This window comes from Centropristis striata, chromosome 9, assembly GCF_030273125.1.
Source record: "Centropristis striata isolate RG_2023a ecotype Rhode Island chromosome 9, C.striata_1.0, whole genome shotgun sequence".
Classification (NCBI taxonomy): domain Eukaryota; kingdom Metazoa; phylum Chordata; class Actinopteri; order Perciformes; family Serranidae; genus Centropristis; species Centropristis striata.
This window is the reverse complement of record NC_081525.1, coordinates 18,596,822-18,622,425: the sequence shown is the minus strand read 5'-3', so window position 1 is coordinate 18,622,425 and position 25,604 is coordinate 18,596,822. Positions and strand designations below refer to the sequence as shown.

Sequence of the window (25,604 nt, the reverse complement as noted above, 5' to 3'; positions counted from 1 at the left end):
CATCTGCGCTCCTCTGCTGATGAATACGGAGGAGGGCAAAAATACTCTTGTATACTTTATTCCAAGAAAGCTAAAACTCACTTTATTTCAATGAAGAAATTTACCAGCTCAGTCCCAAAGTCGTAGTCGGAACCATGCTAGGAGACGTAGCATCTTGACGGGACGTCTGACAGCAGTTAGCAAGTCCGACTCGTCAGGATGCACTGAAGGAGCTTAGATGTAGATTTATTCGCATGGGATGCAATCGAGAGTAACCTGGTCAGTGCAGTCGACTGTCATAATAAACGGGGGTGGGGCCTTAAGCGATTCCCATAGTGAAACATCAAACAAAATTAGTAAAAGAACCATTTAGGTCCTCATAATGAGATAAATGAAGACAACTTCAGTAAAGACAAACCAGGGCTGGAAATCTCTTCCTCACAGATAGAAGCATTCTCCAGCTGCTGTGTGAGAGGCTGAAGCTCTGCCTCCTGAAGAACTTTCAGCACCTGAGAGTCTGGTGTCGCTCCCCACACCTTCCTAGGAGCTTCGTCCTGTAGCACACCCATCTTTATGACTTCACCCACTGTGGTCTCTGAGACATCACACACATACACACACAGAGAGCGACAGACAGAGAGACAGAGAGAGAATGAGACTTACATTTTGTATTTGCCCAGTGCAGATTGATGTGCTTTTTATGAGATAAGGTAAGTCACCAATTGTCCTGATGCATGTCTCCTCTAGAGTTTGCTGGGCGACAGTGAGGACAATTGGAACTCCTGCCTCCCACTTCTTCCTGTCTCCACCAGAGGACGGTCTATCATCTGGAGACACTGAGGTGGCTGTTGAGAAAATATTGGGGAAAAAAGCTTAGCAAAATTTCTTTCAATTCTTCAATAGTATAGTATTTTTTTTTCTTTTTAAATTTATGTTATTAATATTATTATCCAATGTATTTAATTTCAAACATTGTAATATTGTTTGTTCATTGATATCTATGCATCTTTGTACATATCATGTTTATATTTATAGATTACTAGATATTTGTAACTAAGCATACATATGTTTTTTGGATTTTTTTTAAATGTTGAAACACAAAAAAATCCCACAGCAAAACTTCTGGCATGTGGTATCATTGTTATTACTCATTTCTTACTATATATCGTTAAGACAAGCTAAATTATTTGTCAAATGTATTTTTCCAATTCTATTCCAAACCACTACAAAAGTTATCACTATGAAAATACTGTGTACCAGCATACAGCACACACAAGAGTAACAATATAATCTTGCAAATTTGACTTTTGTTAATTTTTTTTATTGCTGTTTGCACTAAAAAACAATCATAGAGAAATAACAGTACAAGAAACAAATAAAATGTGCAATCCAAAAACCCAAAGGGCTTATAGGCGACCCTCCCTCTTAAACCTATAAAGAACTATACTTTACTTAAATTACATATACATAAAAGTAAAAATAAAAATTAATACACAGGGCTTGAGAGCTGGCTCAACTTACTTGCCGTCGTGGCACAGGTTTCCTCTAAGGTTAGCTGAGCCACGGGAAGCACAGGCAATTCTGCTGCATCCCACTTCTTCCGGTCTCCGTTCGAAGAGGGACATTTCTCTGTGTCAGACTGGTTCTGCTGGGGAGCAGGACTTGGTTCTGCAGGGGGTGGAAGTGATTCCTCCACCTCCTCCACTGGGCTCTGGGCTTTTAGGTTCTGGTTAAGCCTGCGCAGAATCTGCTTTTTCTCACTCTGTAACATGAAATGCAATAAGTATTACTGTTTGTTTTTTTATTTTATTTACTGAATTCCTGGTTTTATAGCAGGCAGTTTAATAAATTATTATTAACATGTCATACATTTACCTGAATGCCTGTAGCAGTCTCTGGGTCAGGCAGCTTTTCTTTTAGTGGCGTTAACTGCCAAACACAAAATGCTAAATTAATATAGCAAAGGAATACATACTCAAACAATACTACGTGATGCAATTTGTAAATGTACACTGACTGCTCCGACGTTCTTCAGCGCAGCAGTCATGGATATGGCTGGGGTGTAGGGTTTGGATGCAGGCAGGACTGGAGCTTTGGCAGCTGGGTCTGGCTGAGAGGGGCTGGGCTGTGGAAGAGGACTGTCAGAGGTAGGTAGGCAGGCTGCTACTGCTGCTGCTGCTACATCGCCTGCTGCCATGCCAACCTTCACCTCCCGAGCTGCAAGCTTGCACAATACACAATATCCAATATAAGACTTCAGCTAATGCACCAGGTAGGCTAAGTAATAGCAGGAATGTGCAAAGAATGATACCTACATGGTCCTCCCATGCTCTCTTTTCTCTCTCATACGCTTCTTTCCTCTTCTTCTCTAGTTGCTCTCTCAATACAGCAGCACGGGCATTTGCTTGGGCCTGGTGAGTACATATATACAAACAAATGAAGGAGAACGAGGCGATGGCTAAACATTTTTGGAGTTCTATTCAATTGCAGACTGAGGTCAGCAAAGGATCAGTTGTCTTACTGAGGTGCTATTATGTCATTATCTCATTAAGACAACATAGATTTTGCTTCTCAGACTTCACACTTTGTCTGCAGTTGGAGCAGAAAGCAGCAGTGAAGAGGTGTGACAATAATAGACTTGTTCTGTTTTCTTTACACTGGTTGCCAGGTAATTGTAGAATTGATTATAGGATTCTACTGCCTACAGGAGTCGTGCTCGTCAAGCTTCGCACTACATCTCTTACCGTCTAATCCTCATTACAAAACAAACAAGAGAACAAGGCTGAGGTTACTTGCAAGAGAGCTGATGGTCTTTCCATAATTTAGGGTCAGGGTTAGGGCATGCAGATACAGCAGCCAGTAGCTTCCATCAACTTTGCTACATTTCTGTTTTCATGCATTATCTTTTTGCCTATTGTTATTGGAGCATATATGGCTTATGAGATACACTCATCATATCGAAGAGAGAAGCGGGGTGATTAGAGTCAGTGCAGCAGAACTTGAGACGAGCTAGGCTTGCCCAGCTTAGACCTAGGGCTGTTACGCACAACCCAACCTGCTACTGGCTGATGTCTGGTAACAGGACAGTGGAATGGATGAAATTTGACACAGACTGTCCAGCAACAAGATTGTGACATCCTAGAAAGTACTGTTGCATTTCAGGGGTGGATAATGTTTTGCAGGACTGCAGTGGGACGAGGGAAGGTGGACTTTATAATCGCATTGCTGATAATTACTCAAAGTTGATGCTGGCCCATGTTATCAAATAATTAATCTGTGTTTTTTTGTTGCTGCTTACATTAATTCCTCCTGAAGTTAAATTCAAAAACTATATTACAGGAATTTTTTTATGCCTGTCACGATAACACATTTTTTAGGACGATATATTTTCCCAGAAACTATCATGATAAACGATAGTATTGTTGTATCGATGTTGTTTTAGTTTTATAACCATGTTAGAGCATAATAAGTACATCATTTTCCACAGCAATTAATTAATATTAAACACTGGAATTGAAATGTGGAAAATAAATATTAAAATATCCTAGATAAATAAAACATATTTTTTTTAAACTATAACCAAAACAAATAAAATAGACTTTCAGGCTCTGTTAACAAAAAACTGCAATGTGATAATCATTATGTATTATATTGTTTTATTACTAAAAAAACATATAAACAGCTGGAATGGCTGCTTGGGAAATATAGGCTTATTTTCGTCAATTCATACTGCCTGTCAAGCATTTGCAGCATTACTTTAAACACAACACAAAAAAGCACAAAAAGTCACACATGTAAAGGACAATATATTAAGTCCAGAAAAATACTATGAAATGATAAGTCGATATAGTAATTATCGTGACAGGCCTAGTGTTTTCCCCAGTTCTTCCTGTGTAGCATAAAGGGACTACAACCACATCCTGTTGTGCAACCCTGAATTTATAATTTTCCAGGTAGACTCACTTTTAAAGCCTCTATCTTCTTTCTCCTGAGCTCTGCTTCCTCACTGGACTCCTGGCTGTCAGAACCATCGCTGTCGTACTGAAACACAAACCAACAACAGCGCAGAGACCAGACGTCAGAGAAAACTGGAGGCACTCATTAGATGTACTCTCAGAATCATGAGAGCGGAGGACTGTACCTTCTCTCCTCTGAGCCGGGCTTTGATCTGCTGACGCTCATTGAAGTTCTGCAAGCGGATCTGCCTCAGTCTTGACAAGTACTCCTGAGAACAAATACAGAAATGTTACACACTATATGCTAGACACCCCTGCACAGACACACACACAGACAAAGTAGGATGAAGCATTTATACCTGGGAACGACATCATACAAAAATAAAATTGCATACACAGAAAGCACTTATAAAAGTTTTTAAAAGTTTTACCCACAACACTGTTTGATGCCATCCAGCCACAGTAAAATAACATATTTTGAAGTCAACAATAAAGATGCACATATTCATGGACCCCATTCAAAGCAAAAAAAGCTGCAATACATAACTGAAAACTGTGGCAGAGTGGTTTTTGAAATGAGACTTTATGCACAGCAAAAAAATAAATTGTTGGGAGTGACAACATTGATTATTGCGAGGTAAAATAAATAGTACAACAGCTCACTGGACAGTTGAACACCACATGTTGTGCAAGAAGTGGGCATGGGTTTGAGCTTCTGGGTTGAATTATTATGGGTGTGTCAAAGGGAGTTTGGTGCAGATACATGAAGGACGACGAGCCAAGCCAGACGTGCTATGAGTGAGGTGGAGTGTGAGGCTGGGAATTCAGGCTTGGGCTCCTACCTCCTCCTCTTTGTTGGCTTTGGGTCTCCTGCACCGAATGGAACCAGCCCGGCTTCCATAGATTGCTGCCAGGTTTTGCCGAGTACCCTGTTTACCGTTCAATTTAACCACATTTTAAAAAGGACATAGTCCCTCACATCTAACTGCCACAACAGTCATGAGCTGGGGGCAAGGAGGTAACGTTGCATTTATCAACATTTTTTATATCAACACTGAATCAAATAACATTTAAATTGAAAGGGGTCATTTATAATAATGATTCCACATAGAATTATCATCCAACTCTGCAGCACTAAATGGTGTTTTAGCTCATTGTTTCTGTTACAGTGTACAGATTAACTGCTGCAGTCTCACTTCTCTCATCCATCCCCTTTCCTGCAACATATGGCAGCTGGTTTCAAGTAATAAATCTGCTGGGGATCAGAAAGAATGCAGGTTTAATGCACTTCCGGATTGGCTTCATTGTTCAGATCAGGAGACTATGTCCACTTTTGCTGTGTGTGTTTTAACTACATTCAAAAATACTCTGAAACAGACATCAACAGAGCCTTGATATACTCTCACTTTATCCAATTCATCCTATGGATTTATTTTTTCATTCAACAGTCCCCTACTATCTTTGACTTTCTTCACCAGTCAGTCCATTACTTTGGCTTAATGTTATTTGTGCTAAGCAGGTAGCTTACAATAGGCCTGTGTGAGCTGATGTTGAGAGCAGGCTGTTTATGGTTTTATATGGGTCTCAGAGAGAGCTGCTGGGTCACAACATTACAAACCAGTGAACCAAAACAATGAACTGAAACCTGGCCATGCTTAGTGGGTTTGGCACTCCGAACTAGCAACCCTGTCATAATAAATGGAGTGATTCGAGTCAGTGTTTACATAAAAAATTGCTTACGGGAGTCTAGGAACCAAAATATTTGCTAGAAATACATCAGTGTCACTTTTTATCTCTGTGGATCAGAAATCCTACCCAGTATGTGATGGGTTGTAACTATAATAGAAAAGGTTCTCTATGTCAGTCAATAACAGGACTAAATACTCAACATGTTACCCTTAAAATCACAATATAAGTCACAGTACGTACCAGCTGTCCCTCAGCGCGAACTTTGTTAAGCATGGCTTCTCTCTTCCGCTGTAAAAACTCCTCAACCTGACGTGGCCTGAAAACAAAACCTGGTATTTATTACTAGTTTTCACACTGTTAAAAGAGTAAGGATGCTGAGTTTAAATCCAGAAGTGAAGTGTGATTTTCTGATTAGGGAGATACTAGACCAGGGGTCGACAACCTTTATGAGCAAAAGAGCCACTGTTGGCCAAAAAAAAGGGAAAAAACGTTGGAAACCTTATTTCAAGCCTTACAATGACGATAAAACAGCCTACTTAGTCTAAACTAGCCTACCAGCTTTACCAATAGGTCATGATGAGCATTTATCAATATGATTTTGTCAGAAAGCAGTGAGAACCAAAGTGCAAATGAAAGCCTTGACACTTGACAAATATCTCAGGAGATTTGGAATCGAAAGCTAACCTAGCGAGGGAAAATTAAAATCAAACTTGAAGTTGGCAAAATTTAGAGGTTAAGGTGGTGGGCTGTAGACTTTGGTAAGCTATGAGGTACATTTAGGTGACCAAAATGTAAGAAACAATAATGTTTTAATGCCATATATAAGCTGCGGAGAATACAAATTGATTTGTGTCTACACCAATGTTAAATAAAATAAAAATGTCAACAAATATTTTTTTAAAGATTTTATTTGTATACATTTTTTATTTGGCTCTGACGCATTTTTTCTTCTTTCTCCCCTCCCTTATCTTCCCTGCTTTGCTCCTCTTGTCTCGTCTAGTCTACTGTCTTATACTTTGAGAGATTCTCTCCGAACTGCTCTCCAAAACTAAAAATCATGGATTTGATCAACTGGTCTCTCAGCGAAATTGACACCATCTTCTCGACGAGAAGCGAACAACTCCCCTGGAAGAACACTGCAGTGAGACGCTCTTGCATCTCCTCCCCCACTTCCCACAGACACCTGCTGATTGTTGACTCTGTCTGGAACCTGACCAAGGCTGTCTCCATGGCAAGTTGCCATGTTATCGCTATGACAATCCTGCGAACTGAGGCACTGACTGATTGGGATGCCAGGCAAGGCGACTCACCAGGCCCTTACACACAAGAACTTCTACATGCATACATACACACGGACATATAAACAGATATGCAATCACCCCCCCTACTACCCCCCATCCCACACCTTCGCCGCTTTGTACCCCCAGTGTGACAAGCTGGTCAGTGACAAGCTGGTCTGTGACCAGCGCCGCCATGGCTGCAGGACCGGATAGCTGCTTGCCTGCGCCGGCTACCTAAACTCCCCCACTCCCCTCCCCTGTTGCAAGTCATGAGTTTTTCATGTTGTAAAGTGTATTGAGTATGTGTTTATGTTGCTCCCCTCTCCTCGTGTTATGCTGTATCTCTTTTCTTCCATCCCTGTCTTCCTGTCCTGTCCACCCCTTTGTCATATTGTATGTATGTTTATGTATATGTACGGACGGGTTGATGGTTAATTTTATTGTCCTAGTACTTGTTACTCTGTTCAATGACAATAAAGTTGAATCTAATCTAATCTAAATGTTTTGGTCACAGCCACAGGGAGCCACTGCAGATGGCCTGAAGAGCCACATGTGGCTCTGGAGCCGCAGATTGCCGACCCCTGTACTAGACTGACCTGCTAACATGGGCTGGCTTAGAAACGTGCTGCAGCCTCTGTAGTTCCCTCTTGATTGCATCAGGGTTTAGGATTCTTGAGGGGCCATTGGGCAGCACTGGGCCAGCAGCAGCCGGCACACTTCTTATACATAGAAGCAACACCGTTATTATTCCATACACCTAAAACACCAAAAATACAGAGACATCTGAACTTACCGAATGGGACTGCTTGGTCCGGCTGAGGATCCCACTCTGCTGATGACTTTATGCTGTTGTTTAGCTATTTGGTCCAGAGCAGCATGGTACTGTTGGTAGGGTGTTTTACACGGGACATAAGCTGGAGCAGGACCCTGAGCAGAGCTTGGGACAGCCCTCTTTCCACCACCTACAAAACACTGAGTTAAAGGACAAAGGGTGGCATAGGGTACAACTGATTTATAATGTTGTAACAAAGCTATCATAAATGATAAAGTTTTCTCACATTTTATAGCATACAAAAGGAAATGGGCATCCAGTACCTTCCTCTCTGGGCTGCTACCTCCGCTAGAACTCAAGACATGTTTCCAGCCTTGTTCCCTGGCTTGGTTTATACGATTGATCTGTTATAGATCACATGTTTGTCATTTTTTTCAGCTTTAGATGGAGACATAAAGTACATTGATCATTCACAATGCCCAACACCTTCACTACAGTAATGGCTTGAAACATAAAAGAGAAATATACAGAATCCCTGAGAAGTAAATGAGAAAAAAATCTGGTCAATTTGCGTCTTCATAGTTTTCTTTCCTGTCTTTATGACTTAAGAATAGAAGAAAAAAAGGTCTGGCCAGGATAATCTTTGTTGTTGTTTTTTTCATCAATATTTGTTACAGTCATTTTTCTGTGTTACTTTATTTCTTCTGTGAAAGGAAAAAGCTTTGGCAGGTGATTTTTTTTAAATTATACACATTTTTTAAATTATACTAATTTTGACCACAGGAGGCTGAAGCGCATATCAGCCCAACATCAGTGTCAATGATGCCCTCATTTACATGCTCTATCTATCTATCTATCTATCTATCTATCTATCTATCTATCTATCTATCGTTTTCTTCCTGGTGACTTTTAATTTTTCCATTTCATTTTCCGCCTACCAAACCTCTTTTCCCCACTTGTTTCACAAATGAAAAAAAAGTAATGAAAAAGAACTTTGAATTATTATCTTCACCTGTTCTTAAGTCATAAACACAATAGAGAGAAAAACAATTGAGATTGGACTTAGAAAAAGGATCACCAAAACTTTGCTGTATTGAATTTTTGATGCACTTCTCATTTGCCTTTAGGGCTTCCCTAGAAATAACTATACCCATAGGGAAAAATGTAACACCTACCTTTTCCTTTTCATATCGCTTCATCTGCTCCGCTTTCAACAGGAACATCTAAAGGCAACATAGTTGTTACTTTTTCAGTAGTTTCCTGATCTGTTAAAAAAACGTTACAGAGAAACTTAGAAATGCACCCACCTGTTCTCTCTGTTTCCTTTCTTTTTCAATCAGCTCCATCCTTTTCTTTCTGATGCCATCCTGCAGCATGAGGCAAAAGCACTTCAATTAAAAAGAGACATCTTAAAGAAACCCGCTTTGAGGCAAGAGGCAGCAGGACTGCTCTGTCGCTGGGCAGGTACGGTAGTTGAGGAGGCAAAGGTTGGTTAACAGAGAAAGCAGAACCCTCGAAATGGGCCGGGAGCGGAAAACAGATGATTATAGGGATCAAGCGTAATGAGAGGGAGGAAAAAACTAAAAAATGCTGGTCGGAAGGGACCTTCATGTGTGAGTAAATGGGGAGAAAAAAGGAAGATAGGTCTAATAGTAAATTCAAGTTATGAGGGGCTCTCAGCTGTACCTCATGTTTTTTCCTCTCTTCCTCCACTTGACTCACTCTTCTCTGGGGGGCTGCTGGGAGAGGGGCCTAAGCAACATATGACACTGGGGTTCAGAGGTTGCCAACACACGATGATGTAAAAACACACAATGGCACACACAGATGGAAGACGCCTCCGACATGCCAGACTAGCAGCTCAACATCAGACAGAGCTTTTTTATCACCCAGAGTAAAAGAAAACTAAAAGCTCAAAAAACCCACAGCAACTTGTCATCAACATCAACAGTCTACTTACTGGTTTATGCTTTGTAGCTGGTTTCCTCTCTGCAGGCTTTTTCGCTGCATCCGACACCTTCCTCACAGTTAAAGGCACTCCGTATTTGGTGGCTGGTTTGGTAATTTTCTGGGCTGGGGCGAGTGGTATGGAGCCAGGGGCTGGTCGCTTGGCTAGTCAGACAAGTAAGACATATTAAAATATTCATCTAAGTATTCAGTATTCAAGAGCAAATACAATGCTGAATGCAAACAATTAAACAAGACATAAAAATGATTTTCTCGTGGATCTACTCACTGGATAATACGTAGAGGAACATTTTATCATCAAAGTTATTGTGCAATGTTATTCGTACTAAAGTTGAAATGCAACCATCCAACCTCTTGCTTGCATTGCACAAACAAAGCATTAAATTAGGTGTCTGCAGGGGCTAAACTCAAGTGGGACTGAGTTAGAGACGGGAAAGAAAGCTCTGTTTTTAAAAGTCTTTTTTCAGCCCTCAGTAATTTTTTAGCTTCTGCCAGAATCTTTGTATTTCTAGTTAGTACTTTCAAAATCTCAGCCTTATTTCACTCATCAGTTTCAGCTGTACTGTAGCTATGTTAAAATACTGCTGATGCGAACCAAAACCTTCCTTCTATTGCCACCTAACATTTGTGACTAGCACTCTTCCAACATGTCATTGAGGCAAACAATTGTACCTTACTTTGCTGTGCAGAGACAAAACACTTACACCATGCCAATGTGGCTCCACTGCTCAAATTGATCAATAGCATAACTACAACCACTACCAAACTATGGAAAAACCCTATGTGCTTACCTGGTGGCCCCTGTACAGCACCCACTTTAGGCTGCTTGTGAAGAAAGTTATGGCAGAATTCCTGAGCAATGATCTGGAATCATAAGAGAATAGTTTTAGTGTAGAATAATGGTTTCAGTCACCATGGAATCACCATTTATTTGTAGACTGCTGTTTTCAAGCCTCAGGTTTGGCATTTTGGCTGTTGGCCTCTTGGTCTTTTTGAATGGAAAGTTACCATATTTAGACAAGAGGGTAGAGCTGGGGAGGAATAAGGGTTGGATCCAACTGAAAAGTTCTCAGGTCCTGCTAGTGCTAGCTTGGTTTGCAATGTGCATTTGAATATTATGAATTATGATGCTGATGTTGGTTATTCTGATCGACAGGTCACCGTGGCTGGACACGTCCATAACAATAATGCCACGCAGTAAGGCATACCCTGCTCTATCATCTCTTTACTCTAAAAGGGACCATAATTTACTAAATGAACCTCACACTGTATTGAAGAAGAATTGAAATTAGAAATAGTGGCCATAAACTGATTTGGAAATTTTTTACTGAGGTAATAAATCAAGTGAGAAGTAGAGTCATTTTCTCATAGACTTCTATACAATCTGACTTCCTTTGGAGTCAGTGGACTCGCCTCCTGCTGGCCATTAAAAATAACTCAAATTTAAGACTCTTCCACATTAGGGCTGTTTCCACTACCGCCCAATACCCGGAATGAGGTGGGTCTCAATCGCCAAAACACCCCTAATTTGAATACGAGCTGTCTGGAGTGGGCTTTTGTCTGGACTTTTTTTGTCCCTGTCGAAGAGCAGGGTCTTTTTTCTCCCCTGAAAAAGCCCGGTTACTGATTGGATAGATCGCTAAGCGGAATATGACATACTAAGTGGGATGTGACATGCTGCTTTCTTTATGATCAGCTGCTGACGTTGTGCATAGTTAGCGACGGCGGCCACAGTTGCGTCTCCCGTGGCTAATCCGTCGCTTACGTGATCACCATGTATGTGAAAACAATACGTCACCTCCAGGGTCTCGTAAATCCCTCTAATGTAATGGAGACACGCAGAATGAGCGGACTTATCAGAGGGTGTGGCCTAAGACTTTCCCGGTGGCCACTTTTCCCCCTAGTGGAAACACGGCTATTGGTTTCACTTTCAGGCCACATCTTTTACAGTCTATGGTCTGTATCAAAGACAACTGCATGATTTACCTGTGGTGTGAGGAACCTTTCTATCCTGCAAGACAGGAAAGGTTTGTCCAGTATGCTGCTGACTGAGGGCCTCTCTCGTGGGTTGCGTTTAAACAGCTGTGCCAAAAGAGACCGCAGTTCTTGGGAGTAGTGAACAGACACGGGAGGATATGAGCCACGGATGATCTTCAGAACAAGGTTTTTCATGTTGCCAGCCTCAAACTGAGGAGAAATACATGAAGCACATGTTACACAACGAGAGGTTACTCAGGGCAATCAAACTCAATCATAAGCAATAATGAAATAAAGCAGGGCTTATGTAGGGAGTGGTTAAAATTATAAAGAGTTACAGATTTGATTTGGAGGCTCAGGAAATATGACTCATTCTTTGAAACTTAGTTTGTCAACCATTATACATACAGTACATACAGAGAGGACATCAAAGCATGATAGATCATTGCAACGGTGCGTAATATACATTACATGTTAAATAATTAATAAAGAGCTCACACACAGAATACTTACTGCATGCTTAAGAGTGCACATTTCATATAGGACACACCCTAGGGCCCAAATATCACTGCAGAGGGAGGGAAAGTAGGGAAAGTGAAAGGAGAGAGCATACAAATGGACAGGCAGGGATAAGTTCTGGGGTAGCTTTTCATTCATTCAATACAGTATCAACACTTGCAATCTTTTTTCTTTATTTAAATCATTAAATGGAGGGGGGAATGATTTAATTGCTGAGAAAACTCACATTGGAGATTGAGATACTTCTAAACTTACTTCATTGGTTGTAACTAAAGTGGATTAGATGACATGCATACTTAAAATAGTTGAGGAGAAAATCAATACTAGCTTCCTGCCGTAGCTACAGACAAGCAGGTTCAGTCAATAGGGAGACATGATAGCTTTACATCACCCAGAAGCCACCACCTAATCCTGCATGACTCACAATTTGTTCCCTGGATTACGATAAAATATTAATTTACACCACAAATGAGACAAACACAAAATAACATGTACCTTTTGTTGTTATATGGTTTGTTTTCGCAGATCTCTGGTGATAGGTAATATGGTGTGCCTATACATGTTCTTGCCAGTTCTACAGTACTGAACATGAAAAGAGAATGGAAAGCAAAATTGTAAAGCATTGTACTTTACTACCAAAATCGAGACTTTGTAGAAATCTGCAAATTTATTCAGATTATATTTAACATACCTGTTCAACACCCTTGCAATTCCAAAGTCTCCAAGCTGTACGATTCCATCTTTTGTCAAAAATATGTTCTACGCAGACATTAGGAAAAGACATGTTTACAAAAAAGGCAATACATGAAAAATAAACAACTTCTGGGGAAAATCTTGTAGTGCATGAAGCAATACCTTTGATTTGATATCCCTATGCAGGATTTTCCGATCATGCACATGCTTCAGTGCCAGGCAAATCTGCACAAACCAATCCAAGATCTAGGAAATGGAGAAGATGATAAATCCAATTTACACAGTATCAACTTCCCATCTATGTCATTTGTCATTTTAATGGCTAAACAACCCAAGGGAAAAGCATTAAGAGTCTTAATACATTTCAGAGAAGAGGACAACGGTACTAAACAGCATCAGTAAATTTGATCAATTCTACGCACAAGTTTATGGCTGGCTCAAAGAAATAGTGTCTTACTTGCTGTTCTGAGAACAATACTCCTTTCTGTGAGTTGATCTTCTTGAAGAGGTCTCCACCCTCACAGTAATCCATCACAATATACAGGCAGCCTCCCTCTGAAAACATTTTTTTTTACATTCAGAAAAGTCATAATATACCTTTTATATCGTGTCCATTGAGATATAACGACAAGAATTAACTCTACCTTCAAAAGACTCCTTATACTGGACAATGTTGGGATGACTCATGTTGGCAAGAACAGCAACCTCTTTCCGAGATTCCTGCCTCTCTTTACTGGGCATCTGTCAGAAATAAGGAGCACAGAATTGACAGATGGAGTATGGTATGACAAGGAAGCTCAAATTCATGGTAAAATGTGGAGCTTGTGTAATATTATGCAAAGGACTTACTGCAGATATGCCAATCTCCTTGATGACATATTGGTGTCCATCCTCTTTGGAGGTGACAAGGATGGCTTTACCAAACGAACCTTCCCCGATTTTCTTCACCTTTTCGTACTTGTCCATGTCAGTGGATTGACTGGCTCCACATGCTGGGTCTGCAGTGATCAAGGAACACATTACAAAGCTATACTCAAGCTGATTAGGCTTATATCATAAAACTAAGGTTTAATGACGATAGGTTAGTAATATTTTTTAACTTCAGTAGTCCTGATTGAGTGTCGTCTTGTATATGCACAGTTATGTTAGCTCCTTCAATGAGCGTTGTCCGACAGTGAAGCATCTCTTGTCTCAGACGGGCTGTGATGCTGAGGCAACACACGACTGGTAGCGGGATAGCTAACGTTACCAGTTAGCGTTAACTAAATAGCAGCTACACGAAGCCCGACACCCTGCATAAAATATATGCCCAGTCAGACTACGTAACAATGAGTAATATAATTAAAGTAGCTCACTAGTTAGCGGTATGTTAATGCTATCAGGTGGCTAATACTTGGCTTACCATTAGTCTTTTTCGCTGCTGTCTCACAGAGGCTCTGGCACTTGCTGCTGCCCTCGCGCTCTCTATCTAACTACGGCTTTGCTTTTTTTCTGTATTTTTATTGGTCGCCTAGGTGTTTCTCGATCGTTAGTTGGTCTATGCAGCTGTCAATCATATTTGGAGAATGACGGCGTTAGTCTCCACCCCCATTGATACTGTTGCTGTGGACATTTTCCATAGCAACCACAAGCCAGTCGTGGAAGTGTAGCGACAATGGAAGCCTTGGCACCGAGTTTACTGGGTTTATACAACAATATATAGACCATATATACCAAATAGACTTTACAAATAACAACATATACCATTTATACCAAATAGACTTTACAAGCAACAACATATATCATGCATACCAAATACACTTTATAACCAACAACATATATCATACATACCAAATACACTTTATAACCAACAACATATATCATACATACCAAATACACTTTATAACCAACAACATATATCATACATACCAAATACACTTTATAACCAACAACATATATCATACATACCAAATACACTTTATAACCAACAACATATATCATACATACCAAATACACTTTATAACCAACAACATGTATCATACATACCAAATACACTTTATAACCAACAACATGTATCATACATACCAAATACACTTTATAACCAACAACATGTATCATACATACCAAATACACTTTATAACCAACAACATATATCATACATACCAAATACACTTTATAACCAACAACATATATCATACATACCAAATACACTTTATAACCAACAACATATATCATACATACCAAATACACTTTATAACCAACAACATGTATCATACATACCAAATACACTTTATAACCAACAACATGTATCATACATACCAAATACACTTTATAACCAACAACATATATCATACATACCAAATACACTTTATAACCAACAACATATATCATACATACCAAATATACTTTATAACCAACAACATATATCATACACACCAAATACACTTTATAACCAATAACATCAACAACATACATACAAAATTCACATTATAACCAACAACATATATACAATACATACCAAATACACTTAATAACCAATAACATAAACACCGTACATACCAAATACACTTTATAACCAACAACATATATATCATACATACCAAATACACTTTAGAACCAACAACATACAGTATTTACCATATACACCAAATACACTTTATAACAAACAACATATATACAATAGATACCAAATTCACTTTATAACAAACAACAATGGCGTTTACAGCCAGAACTTTAGAGGTAAATTTACAGTAGGGCTCCATGCTGCTTTGTTTTTACGTCTGGATGTCATGAAGAAGACATGCTTTGGTGCTTTTGGAGACTCCAGACAGTTAAGTTACTGCACTGTTAACATGTTTAAAATTGCAGGTTCATCATATCTGGTTAAGTGCACGGTCCTATATGTGGCCCTGTGGTAGTGTCGATAAAAAAAAATTGTGGCCCCCTCTAGCATTTAAGTTGCCCATCCCTGATGATCCAGACACTCTAGTAGTCTGGGGCTCATTATGCATAACTTGTGGTCACGTGAGCCACTCGCTCACGCCTCCTTGTTTGATTGTATCTGCGACTGTGTGCAGATGACGCACTGAGCTTTCAGTGTGTAAAAATGGCTCCCTTTCCGGACGAGGTGGATGTTTTTACTGGCCCACATTGGCGAATGAAGCAGCTGGTGGGCCTATACTGCGAAAAGGTGTGTATAAAGAAAAGTCAGTCGTTAATGTTGCTTTTTATAAAGGAATATATGACGGCGTAAGGCCAACGGACGAGTGAACGCCAGCTAGCACGCCAGCTAGCTTGTCTCTATAGCACGCAGGATTGACTCGAGGCAGATGAAGAAGTATCAGAGGGTTAGCTCGCCACAACATTTTGGTAGCTTCGTGGTAGCTCTTACGTACTTTAAGTTTTACAAACTTACAAGAACCCATCCTGGTTACACAGCTAAGGCTTGCTAATAGGTTTAGCTAGCTTTACTAACTTATGAGATACCGTTATGCAACATGCTTTAAACATCACAATGCGGTTTATAATGTCGCCTCAACACTGCAAGCCTGGCAGTTTCCAGGCTGTCTGTTAAACTTTGAACACGTCTGATGCACGGCGGGTGCGATCACGTACAGCACGTATACATTGTGCTGCTGTAGTGTTAGCGTTCTAAGTTTACATTCTCTGTCCCACTGCAGCTGTTTACTTGGCTCACATATAGGAACTACCAGTGAATCTAACGGTGTCAGCGTGCTGATGTTTTTATTCATTACATGGATACCAGTATACACCAATGATGGCACAGATCGTCACACTGTTAAAACAATCGCCTAAAAAAAATCATTTTGGTCAAAATTCTTTTTTTTTTTTTGCCTAAATCACCTCCTCATGACGCCGGCCACCTATGGTAAAATCGCCTACATCCTCAGTTGATCAGATCATGTGATTTTACCCCTTTAAGATAATGGCCTATGTCAAGTGTGTGACTTCAGCGGATTTATTATGCCTAAGTCAAAATAAAATGTGACTTAGGCAATTTTTTTAACATGGCTTTGTGACTTAAGCAAGATATGGTAACACTTTATTTTGAAGGTGTCTACATAAGAGTGACATGAGTGTGTCATAAACATGACATGGGATGTGTCATGAACATTAATGACACTTTGAAGTAACATTAATGCTCACGAAACTTGTCATGTCATGTTTTTGACAGGCTTGTGGGACTCTTATGTAAACACCTTCAAAATAAAGTGTTACTATATCATGCTTAAGTCACAAAGGCATGTTCAAAAAATTGCCTAAGTCATTTATTTCTCTTAAGTTACATAATTTGCACACAGTGTTATTACTTTGCCAATAGCCATTCTTTGTTACATCCTTTTTGAGTGAAGTTTTTTGTGTTTCCTGCAAAACTTGAAAAAATGAGTTTGGCGATTATTTTTAACAGGGTGACGATATAGGAACTACCAATGAATCTAACAGTATCAGCGTTATTAGAAGTGCTGATGTTTATATTCATTACATGAATATCAGTATACACTAATGATGGTACACATTATAATAATTGTCATTTTCTTTGTTTTTCTCAGCTGTCCAAAACCAACTTTTCCAACAACAATGATTTCCGCTCCTTTCTTCAGTCACTGTGCGCCACCTTTAAAGAGTTCAAGATGCATGAACAAATTGAGAATGAGTACATTATCGGTCTGTTGCAACAGCGCTGCTGCACTGTGTACAATGTGCACTCTGACAACAAACTCTCAGAGATGCTGTCCCTTTTTGAAAAAGGGTTGCACAACGTTAAGGTAAATATAGACACGCATCTGCTTTACACAAAAGTTTATTGTCCTGCCACGAACGTAAATTGCACCTAGGCTTTACTTGACGCGAAAACATACATTACTTCTGTAGCTCAGATGATAGTTGATGCTCAATGGTGGGGTAACACTCTGTCATTAGAATAAATATTATGTTAGCCACGCAGAAGATTGGCCACCAACAACAAAAATAAACAAATTAGTATTTTCTATATACATGTTAATTGTACATGTGGGAAAATTCATCTGTTTATTTTGTGTTATAACTTAAATTTTATTTAATTAAGAAAAGGCCAGATCCAGAAAGAAGTGGTCTTAATTGTATAATAAAGGCAGGTCTGTTTTTGTGATCTGCTTTACAAGAGAGAAGAGTCATTGTTCTCTCTCCAGCCATGGGCAAACCAAAAAAAATAGGCTTTCCAGAATGATGCAATTGTGTAAATAATCTTAACTTCCGCTCTGCCCCAGTCAGTTTGTAAAACAGAAAGAAACTTTTGTATCTTTGGATCACAAACTTTGTCCTAGGGGAAATATGCTTCTTATGAGATAAATAATGATTTTTTTATACAGTTGAAGGACCTTATTTTGACCTTTCCCCAGTTATTAAAGGGCCTTGGCTGAAAATTAGGCCTGAGAATGTTATAAATTGTAATTGCCATGTCTAATAATTAATGGGTCTAGTTAGGAAAATGAACTGCTACATGGTGTAGAGGAGAATGTAAAGAAGTCTCAACTGCAATGTTTTTTAAAAGGAGATTCCATAAATGAATAATTGTCATGTGTTTTTAGAGTGAATATGAGCAGCTTAACTATGCCCAGCAGCTGAAGGAGAGACTTGAAGCTTTCACACAAGACTTTCTGCCCCATATGAAGGAAGAAGAAGAGGTATAAGATGCTCAAATGTCTTTTTATTGTTGATAAATGTTTGATTTTGATTTGATTTGAAATATCTGACTTGATTTCCCCATGAATGGGTCAGACTAAATTGTTTTCCTAAGCAACAACGGCAAAAAAAAACAGGAAAAATAATTACAAAGGAAACATGTAAAATTGCTCATACCGCAGTGAATTTCACTACTGCAAGCTGTTTATAAACTAAAGAGATTCATTGCAGGTGTTTCAGCCTATGCTTATGCAGTACTTCACCTACGAGGAGCTCAAGGACATCAAGAAACAGGTGATAGCACAACACTGCAGCCAGCACCAATGGGATTGTGCGGCTGAGGTGCTGAAGGGCTTCAGTCTGTGGAGCCAGGCAGAGGAGCTGCAAAAAGCCTTTAAATATGCCGACCACGAGAAGACCGACTATGGTTAGTGAACATATTCCTAAATGTTTCTTTTTATGCCAACAGGCTGTAAGTCATAAACAAATCAACTCATTAAAAAAGTTGATAGATTAAAAGTAAGATATTTGATGCTCAACATCATTGTCTTGCACAGTACAATAGGCTTTTTTTCACAGCAGACATTTTGAATTGTCATAGAAAAGCATGAGGTTACTATTAACACAAACAATAGCTCTGTCTATTCAAGTGTCCCAGTTAGTCATGCCTCCATGGCAGTGAGCCAGTGAAAGGTGCAGCTAAATTGCATGGGAGTCAATTGTTTCATGAAAGGGTCAATTGTAATTCGTAATCTGTGCATGTCATGATTTTGGTATTTAGACTCAGTCATAAGCAAAGTTGTCCTCTTTTTTTAGAACTTGAAAAGAACAGGAATTCTTCAGCCCACATCTCCCAGCTTCCTACAGAAATCATGCTGCGGCTGTTTCACTATTTGGGCCCTGAAGATCTGTGTCGTTGTAGTCAAGTGTGCAGCTCTTGGTCAGAGCTGGCCAAGACGGGCTCTCTGTGGAGGCACCTCTACCCCGTGCACTGGGCCAGAGGTATGCTGCTGATTGCTAATGAACAAAGTATTATTTACAAAGCTTAATTTTCCCTGCAAAATTGCATTACTCTCAGTTAGTAGTAGTGGTGCAACACTGATCAATGTTTGTGTGTCTCTATTGTAGGTGATTATTATAGTGGTCCTCCTGGGGATCTGGACCAGGAGCCAGATGATGATTGGGTGAAGAGTCGGCAGAATGAGGGTCGGGCCTATCAGGAATGGGATGAGGACGCTGATGTTGATGAGTCTGGTGAGGTTTTGTCTAAAGCAAGGTCCTTACCTCAGTTATTGCTTAAAGCCATAGCACTTGCACTATGTAAGATCATTTCAGATAGAAGCTAACTAAAAAGCAGACCTGGGAATGTGCTATTCAACCTGCTTTTGGCAAGCAATACATGGTGGTGTGCCCTTAAAAACACACTGATAACCAGCAAATTTGTTTACACTGATCAAATGTAAAATACTTGGCACCTAACAGCAGTCAACTAAAACATATCTTCATTAACAATGGTATCAAAAGTAGGTGGCTTTGACATTTCCAGTATTTGGTTATCTTGTTGATGTAAGGTAATAAAAGTATAATATGATAAAAATTTGTGTTTGCCCAAGATCATCAGACAAAGCAGTCCACTTCACTTGGCTGCACTCTGGCATAAAGGTAGTAAAACAGGACTGCAGTGTAGCCAAAGGTTGTGCCCAGTTGTCCATTCCTTAAAGGTGATGGTTCTAAATTAGTTCTATGTTACGGGTACCAGGATTCATCCATCTGGATTGGTATATCCATTCAATGGTTGACAATCCAATATCCTCATTGCATAGTGAAAATATAGATACAAATCATAATTTTTTAGGTATGCCTTAGGAATTCCTACTTGCCTATAATCATAATTGTTTTCGTTAATATTGAGATGATGACTGTTTAACGTGGTAACTTTGGCTTTGGAAAAGAAAACTTGTTCTATTAACAATGGATTTCCTCTAAATTAAAAAAATAAATGAGAAAATACAATAAGTTATAAATAAATAAATAATCAAAATGAATAAAATAAATCTCCCAGCCCCTAAATTGTGTTGTCCATGTTTTTCTTCATTGTGTTTTTAGATGTGTCGGGCCATAGGCAGGGCTCCTTGGCAATTACCACTGCTCAGCGAGAAAAGAGGCTTCTGAATGGGATTATCCAGAACCTCCTGCCAGCTGTGGGTCCATCTGTCAAGTCCATTGTTCTGGCCTACAGTTCTACCGTCTCTAGTAAAATGGTATGATGCAAAATTTTTATTTTGACACTGTAATCACACAGTAACTGACTATAAAAATTGAGTACTTTTGTTGTCTTTTCAGGTGCGCCAGATCCTCAGTCTCTGCCCCAATATCACTCACCTGGACCTGACCCAGACTGATGTCACAGACTGTGCATTTGACAGGTAAATGTTAAAGTACTAAAAGTAATTTGCTGAGGGCCAACTCTGGTCATTTTTATGAAAAGGAAACTCATCACTCTCACTGTCCTCCCTCTTTCAGCTGGTCATCTCTCGGAGCTTGTCTCTCCCTGGAGCACCTGGATTTGTCAGGTTGTGAGAAGATTTCAGATCACACCATAAAGAAACTGTCCGTTGGGCTGGGTGACCTCACGCCCTCCACTTGCTTTGACAAACGTTCAGACCGACGAGCCAAGCTTCTCAAAAGTTCCCCGATACCCATCACGTTCATGGAAGACACAAAGCTGCATCCGGTGGGGCGGAAGCGGCAGGCCATCATTTTCAAGCCAGGGACTGGTCGTTGGGGAGCTGCCAGCACCCCCACGCAAGTGTGGGTCCTGGACCCCTCAGACCTCGCTGATATTGAAGATGCTGCAGAGTGGAGCCGTCGTGGTGGGATATCTCTGCCTGAAGCAGAAAGCTTTGTAGAGACACAGCTTGTGGGCAGCTCATGCTGCTGCAGACGGAGCAGGAGGCGTGGGCACAGGACTGGCCCTAATGCCTCCTATTTGCATCAGCAGTACGCCATGTCTGGGGAAATGTTATGTGGTCACTCCACCTGCTGCACTAGTGACTTGGCCCTCAGGACTTTTACTGGGCCTCAGTGCGAGTCAGGTAGCACTGCAGGGTTTCGGACTAAATGCACCCCATTTGGGGGCCTGCAGTGCCTCGAGCACGGAAACAGGACTGAGCAGTCAGACGCAAAACGCAGACTGAGGTTTCTCAGTCTCTCTGGATGTTATCAAGTCACAGATCTGGGCTTGAGGTAAAGATCATGCATTGCTGTTTTTAAAACACACATCATTTATGCTTGAAATGGCTTTCTTTAACATCAAAACCTGAGGTTACGTGGACTTATATAAGAGCTTGGCATCTGCAAAAAATGATTAGAACCTACTAAGAATTTATAATAAATAACTGGGTGAGTCTTTGATAAAGTAGTCCAACCCCAGACAAACTGTGTAATGACACCATTACATTAAATTACCAAAATATCTTTACAGTATTGCATTTTGAAAAAAGTTTTAACAGTGGTGCACATTAGAAACACGTACACATACACCTAAGTGGGAAGAATGAGTCATCTTTGATCAGCTGAAAAACACCACAACGTTTTGTCAGATTGCAGTTTCAAAACAGCATTTAGTGGTAAGTGGCACGTGTGGTCATTTTCATTGCTATTTGAATACAGAAACTGGTGTAATAAGTTGTGTGGGTGCTGTTGGTTGTGCAATCACTCCTCATCCCTGCAGTCCTTCATGCACAGTTTTGGCAACTGTGCAGGTATCAGTGTTAATTCATGTGGCTTAAAGTACAAATTCAGGTGTGCTCATTAAGTTATGTTTCCTTCAGTTATTATTACCTAAATGCTGCTTATCAGAGAAAGGGGTTATGTAATACATTTGGAACAGTATTGCCTTTATTAGGTTAATACTGGATTATCAGTTTTCATCTAGACGTCACTGCTTGTGTGCTCTTGTGTGCTTCTTGCTGTACCTGTAATGAGGCTACACTTTATGTGTTTCAGGGCTCTGTCGCAGCGTGGAGGGCTTCCTTTCCTGGAGCATCTTAACCTGTCTGGCTGCCTCTTCATCACTGAGGTGGGGCTGCAGGAGCTGGTGTCAGCCTGTCCTTCCCTCAATGATGAGCACTTCTATTACTGCGACAACATCAACGGTAACACAAGTGAAACTGTCAAGGATCCTTTTTCCTCTGCCACGTAAAATTATACCTTAGAAATAGTCTGTGTTATGGTAAACTCTTATAAAAATGTTTTTTGAGAAGATCTATTGCAATATGTTGCAACTGTGACAAATATTACTAACCCCACCTGCATAGCATGTGTCCTAGTCTAAGTAACAGATGCTGAGGTGGAAGGTAAGTGGGCATTACTGTAGCCAGTATGATGCCGTCAGTATTCACTGCATTTTATTTATCTGAAATATAATGATTTATTTTTAACTCTTGTGCATCACCAGGGACATTTTTGCTTTTTTATTTTTCGATCATTTTGGCGGTGTTAATGTATATGGCAGAAATGTTGACATGGGAGTGATTTTTTCTTTTTTTAAATTCAAACTTTGGAAGTTGAACCTCAGCTTCTCTCAGCATTTAGTATACAGGAAATAATTGATTTATTGTGTATTTTTAACCAAAAACAACAGGAGAGTTGTGTAAACAAACAGTAACAGTAGAAAATATTAATATATAATCCTATGAGTTTTTTGACAAACATTTTTGTCCTCTGAGAACATTAGAGCAACTTCAAAAAACAAAAAAAAATGTCAACGATGCACATGGGTTAATTTGTTGGTGTATGTAAGAGTATGCCTACCTTTTTTCTTTTGTGCCATGCTATTCAGTAGATGACCACTGTGTGGCGTTTCTCTCCAGGTCCCCACGCAGACACGGCCAGCGGCTGTCAGAACCTGCAGTGTGGTTTCAGGGCCTGCTGTCGCTCTGGAGAATGATCCTGCCAAGCAACGTTCTCCTAAAATGTCACATCTCCTTTTTATTGCACTTTATCCTGGGAATACCGGTTGCTGTATTTTGTGTCACTTCAAAAATGTTTCTGGATGAGACTGTAATGTTCCACTTGTTATTTCCATTTCCATCGATATTAAATGGAAAATAATCCTTTTAGAAAAGGAAAACAAAGGGGTGATAATGGATTTGAAGTGTGAAAATGTACATTCTGGTTCCTTTTGTTTTTCTGAAAAATTAAAAGAAGCTAGAGTGTAAACACCAAGTACTTTGTGTTTCCTGTAGTTAAACCATGTTTCTTTTGTCACTAAAACTATACTGATTTATAGAAGTCTTCTTCCCCTGCTGTGTTTTTGATCCATTTAAAATCTGCATAGTGTAGACTGACATCAACATCAACTAAACAAGCTTTGCCATTTACTGGAGAGGGTGATGTGGAAAATGAAACATGAGTCAATTACTGCTTTCCCTCAGATGGAGGGGTCAGAATGAATACAGTTCTGACCCCCATGTTAACCTTGATGTTCAGTTTACTGCTGATGCTGACTCAGCAATTATTACATGACACACCAGTAAAATATGTACAGACGTAGGACTTGGTACATGATGTTGCTGTGTAGTTATAACCATTTTATCCAACTTTGTGATACCAGATGTTCATAAACAGGCTTTTGGCTTTTATTTTTCGTCATGCACTCCAAAGTTGTGGAAAATAATGGACCAATGTTAATGTAATATAAGAGGGAGCTAAAATTAGATTGGGAGAGGCCTACTGTGTATTGGTCAGTTTTCAGTAGATTGTACTTCATCTTTAATCATTCTGCAGCAAGATGTATTTCCTTCTTCAAAAGTCTTGCATGGGGAGTTGCAGTGCAAATGTTCAATTCATAAACAGAACAATAAAAGTATCTTGGGGTTAAACGCTCTGTTGTCATTTTAATTATTTTGTGAACACAATTAAAGATACTATGTGTAATTTCAATGACATTATTAATGAACTGTAGTCCATCCCGGGCATTGTCCAATACTGTGATGAGAGGTACTGACTGATCGGCATCATAATGACAGAATGCTGGAAAATGCCACATAATTAGAGGTACAGCTAGCTAGCTCACCTTAACTAAGGCTACATTTAGCTATTTGGCCACCCCTGCCTTGCATTGCACTTGGAAACCAGAAAGCTTCAGGTCAGTTATACACCATAGGCATGTTTCCATTAAGGTAAAAAGTGGCCGTTGGAAAAGTTTCAGGCCACACCCTCTCAAATGGCCACTCACTCTGTGTGTCTCCTGACGTATGGTTTTCGATCGTTGCGTAATCGCTTAGCGACAGTTTGGACGGTGACGTCACATACGTGACGGATTTAATACAGGAGTCACGTCAAACATAAACTAAGGAAGAAGACGCTGAGATGGAAGGAGCAGTGCTTGTTGTTTTCTTCGCTGTTCATGAACATGGCGGTGTTGATTATTGACAAATTATTGTTGTGACTACTCGCTACTTTGCCAGCTTTTAAAAACAGCACATTGTTGTGGCGTCAAGTACTATGTCACATCCTGCTTAGCGTTCTATCCAATCAGCAATCAGGCTTTTTTCAGGAGAGAAAAATGGCTAAAAAACTAGGGGCGTCTCGGTAAGAGAGAACCACCTTATTGCGGGAATTCGACCATAGTCGAAACACACCTCATGACACTTGTTTGTCATATTACGTTAGTATCATAGATCACATAAGCTGGTAAAGTAGTTTGGCAAGCTAGCCCCCTAGCATATAATTTAGTTATATAGTATTTTTCTAGCAATAACAAGCAAGCTAGTGATGCACACAGGCTTGTACATCCAGAGCCTTTACACAAAAATCAGTACACAAACTGTTCTCAGCAACAGAGGACGTCAGGGAAGGACCCAATTTTTTGTCCACACAGTGGCAATACAAAGCGATTAATACATGTAAATTACTTGACAATGTACTTTTAAGTTACGTAGAAATTGAAAAGCTTGCAAGTGTGACATTTTAGTGTCTTAACACATTAAGAAAAAAATAGTATACTGTGTATACTGAGCTGTTATTTACATATATGCATTCTAATCAATCCAACACAATAGCCCTGCAATTAATATTATTGAAGTGGTTTTTAAAGGTGGTGTT

The 25,604-nt window shown here is 39.8% G+C and overlaps 2 protein-coding genes across 2 annotated transcripts in view; one reads left to right on the top strand and one right to left on the bottom strand.

Moving 5' to 3' along the window:
• nek1 (NIMA-related kinase 1) overlaps positions 1-14,272 on the bottom strand; it is a 26,105-nt gene extending 11,833 nt beyond the window's left edge. Inside the window, exons 1-27 of the mRNA XM_059341510.1 lie at positions 14,236-14,272; positions 13,683-13,831; positions 13,478-13,574; positions 13,291-13,388; positions 12,996-13,079; positions 12,832-12,899; positions 12,636-12,722; positions 12,135-12,189; positions 11,631-11,831; positions 10,436-10,508; positions 9,637-9,788; positions 9,363-9,428; positions 8,984-9,043; positions 8,852-8,899; positions 8,000-8,080; positions 7,698-7,876; positions 7,501-7,623; positions 5,865-5,940; positions 4,778-4,864; positions 4,121-4,204; positions 3,943-4,020; positions 2,295-2,390; positions 1,997-2,203; positions 1,855-1,908; positions 1,501-1,741; positions 699-824; positions 398-574 (exon numbers count right to left, since the gene is read on the bottom strand). Of these exons, the coding sequence (XP_059197493.1) occupies positions 398-574; positions 699-824; positions 1,501-1,741; positions 1,855-1,908; positions 1,997-2,203; positions 2,295-2,390; positions 3,943-4,020; positions 4,121-4,204; positions 4,778-4,864; positions 5,865-5,940; positions 7,501-7,623; positions 7,698-7,876; positions 8,000-8,080; positions 8,852-8,899; positions 8,984-9,043; positions 9,363-9,428; positions 9,637-9,788; positions 10,436-10,508; positions 11,631-11,831; positions 12,135-12,189; positions 12,636-12,722; positions 12,832-12,899; positions 12,996-13,079; positions 13,291-13,388; positions 13,478-13,574; positions 13,683-13,799 (2,815 nt within the window). The 5' untranslated portion in view covers positions 13,800-13,831; positions 14,236-14,272. The remainder of the gene's footprint in view (positions 1-397; positions 575-698; positions 825-1,500; positions 1,742-1,854; positions 1,909-1,996; positions 2,204-2,294; positions 2,391-3,942; positions 4,021-4,120; positions 4,205-4,777; positions 4,865-5,864; positions 5,941-7,500; positions 7,624-7,697; positions 7,877-7,999; positions 8,081-8,851; positions 8,900-8,983; positions 9,044-9,362; positions 9,429-9,636; positions 9,789-10,435; positions 10,509-11,630; positions 11,832-12,134; positions 12,190-12,635; positions 12,723-12,831; positions 12,900-12,995; positions 13,080-13,290; positions 13,389-13,477; positions 13,575-13,682; positions 13,832-14,235) is intronic.
• Positions 14,273-15,860: 1,588 nt separating this feature from the next.
• Positions 15,861-24,379, top strand: fbxl5 (F-box and leucine-rich repeat protein 5). The gene is made up of 11 exons (XM_059341700.1): positions 15,861-16,002; positions 17,384-17,599; positions 18,401-18,496; positions 18,726-18,921; positions 19,311-19,496; positions 19,623-19,748; positions 20,601-20,755; positions 20,838-20,920; positions 21,018-21,740; positions 22,503-22,651; positions 23,369-24,379. Exons 1-11 carry the CDS (start codon positions 15,919-15,921, stop codon positions 23,443-23,445), a joined length of 2,091 nt encoding a protein of 696 aa, XP_059197683.1. The 5' UTR covers positions 15,861-15,918; the 3' UTR covers positions 23,446-24,379.
• The last annotated feature ends 1,225 nt before the right edge of the window (positions 24,380-25,604 follow it).